The sequence below is a fragment of the Penaeus japonicus genome, unplaced genomic scaffold (genome assembly GCF_977035675.1).
Source record: "Penaeus japonicus unplaced genomic scaffold, GWHDUDI00000001_assembly GWHDUDI00000021, whole genome shotgun sequence".
Lineage (NCBI taxonomy): Eukaryota > Metazoa > Arthropoda > Malacostraca > Decapoda > Penaeidae > Penaeus > Penaeus japonicus.
In genome coordinates, this window is record NW_028234423.1 from 22,051,991 (window position 1) to 22,054,490 (window position 2,500).

At 51.2% G+C, this 2,500-nt stretch overlaps 1 protein-coding gene across 5 annotated transcripts in view; it reads left to right on the top strand.

The window, feature by feature from the left end:
• The window catches only part of IP3K1 (inositol-trisphosphate 3-kinase-like protein), a 122,768-nt gene that overhangs the window by 81,856 nt on the left and 38,412 nt on the right, over positions 1 to 2,500 (top strand). Inside the window, exon 2 of one of the 5 annotated variants that reach the window (XM_086548828.1) lies at positions 917 to 1,441. The exons of 3 other annotated variants lie outside the window; for them this stretch is intronic. In XM_086548828.1, the coding sequence (XP_086404954.1) occupies positions 1,235 to 1,441 (207 nt within the window). In that variant the 5' untranslated portion in view covers positions 917 to 1,234. Of the gene's footprint in view, positions 1 to 881; positions 1,442 to 2,500 lie in introns of those variants that run through there. One more of the 5 variants, XM_043017738.2, reaches the window with a different exon arrangement.

Sequence of the window (2,500 nt, forward strand, 5' to 3'; positions counted from 1 at the left end):
CGTCTCGCCGGATCTCGCGCTTTCTCGTACTGGATTTGTGGATCTCGCCGGATCTCGCGCTTTCTAGTTCTGGATTTGTGGATCTCGCCGGATCTCGCGCTTTCTCGGAATAAAGTTGTTGGTCTCGCGGAATCAACACCATCATTATCATCTACTACACTACTATGTTGTATGGTGATAAATATGCATTTTCTTCATCGTAGTGCGTGCGTACTTTCTCCGGTATGTGACTGTGTATAGTGTGAGTGTATTTGTACATTTGTGTGTATTTATGCCTGTTGATCTTTCAACCTACCCGAACGTTTGCCAGTGTGTCTGTTTGTATGTGTAATCCGAGCTTGCGGTGTTGCTAAAACTATATTTCTTGAGAAAACGGTCGGTATAAACCAGTTTTTTATCAGCGTAGTCGGAACTACATCAAGCTAGGCTTTTTGCATTTCATAATCTGCAATATGTACTTCTGTTGATTTTCTTACTGTTGTTTTGTTGTTGCAGGACAAAATTCTGTTTTTTTTTTTTGTTTTTTTTTGTTTTTGTTTTTGCTCGTGTTGCAGGGGAGAACAATAGCAGTCCATAATGTTATTGACGAATAAAACACTTGCAGCTTTTTTGTCATGTTTCTGAACTGAATTCTAGCCGAATTTCTGTCTGCCTTGTTGGTATAGGGCAAAATGATTGCATTTTTCGCAAGGAGACAAAATATTGATATTTTATTTACATATTTCGTCTCCAAACATTTTTTATACATATTTCGCCGCAGTACATTTTTTTTTAACCTATTTCGTCGCAAGACAAAATCATGGATTTTATATAGTTCCTCTTTTGTGAGGCGAAAATATACTTTTATGTCTTTAAATACATTTTGTTGCCGGAGGGTAATAATTAAATGGCTCTATGTCCTTTATCGCCATTGCAGGTCATAATACTTCCAGATTCACCCGAGCCAGCATCACTAGGCACAGTACTAGCAGTTGCGTGTCCCAATGCCATTCGTTGCACGTGCGACCGATTAAAGCCGCCAGGTCTCGCGTCGCCGCTTCCGCGTATCCCCTCGCCGAGCGACCGGGGATGCACACGTAGAGTCCGCGCCTACGGGAGAACGTTGTAAACAGTGCCATGCTTGCGCGCCGCCCTCTCGCGTGCACAGCGCTGGGGTAGGTAGGACTCGAAGGCGTTGCGACTCGAAGAATTAGGCTTTTTTGAAAATCGGCTTCCCCTCGTGGGCTGAGGCACCATGCGCGGCCTCCTCCTCTTCGTCTTCCTGCTGTGCGTGCTGCTCTTCGTCCTGCTGCCGCCCCTCATCCTGCTGTGGTGCAGCCGAAGGCGCCGGCGGAGGGTCAAGACCTTCCTGCTCGTGCTGAGGCGGAGGTTCAAGAATGTGCTGGGCCTCGCGCTGTGGCTGCCCGCGCACGACGCCCCCGCCGCCACGGGCCGCCTCTTGGTGAGTCAGCGGGGTGAGCGGGGTCACGGCGTAGAAGGGGGAGGGGTCAGGGGTCAGGGGTCAGGGCAGAGGAAGGGTAGGGGGGGAGGGAAAGGGTATCCCGTGAGTACACAAGCATTTGTACTGGTAGTCACGGAAACGTCAGGCAAATGCTGTACATACACGCATCATCTCTATTCATCTATTTCTCTCTCTCCCGTCCTCCCTCCCTCTTCTCCCCCTCCCCCACCTCCCTCTCCCCCACCCCCTCTCCCTCACACACACACACACACACACACACACACACACACACACACACACACACACACACACACACACACACACACACACACACACACACACACACACACACACACACACACACACACACACACACACACACACAACCGGATGGAAATGACGTCACGCGCTCGTGTCATTGCACAAGCTTATCCACCGTCCTTCTCTCCTCCCCAGTCTGTCCCAAACCTTCCCCAGACCTCCCCCTCTTGCTCTCATTCACCCTTCTGATTTCCCTTCTTTTGCCTTCCCCTCCTCCTCCCTCACCCTTCTCATTGCCCTTTTGCCTTCCCCTCCTCCCTCACCCTTCTCATTGCCCTTTTGCCTTCCCCTCCTCCTCCCTCACCCTTCTGATTTCCCTTCTTTTGCCTTCCCCTCCTCCCTCACCCTTCTCATTGTCCTTTTGCCTTCCCCTCCTCCTTCATCACCCTTCTCATTGCCCTTTTGCCTTCCCCTCCTCCTCCCTCACCCTTCTCATTGCCCTTTTGCCTTCCCCTCCTCCCTCACCCTTCTCATTGCCCTTTTGCCTTCCCCTCCTCCTCCCTCACCCTTCTCATTGCCCTTTTGCCTTCCCCTCCTCCTCCCTCACCCTTCTCATTGCCCTTTTGCCTTCCCCTCCTCCTCCCTCACCCTTCTCATTGCCCTTTTGCCTTCCCCTCCTCCCTCACCCTTCTCATTGCCCTTTTGCCTTCCCCTCCTCCTCCCTCACCCTTCTCATTGCTCTTTTGCCTTCCCCTCCTCCTCCCTCACCCTTCTCATTGCCCTTTTGCCTTCCCCTCC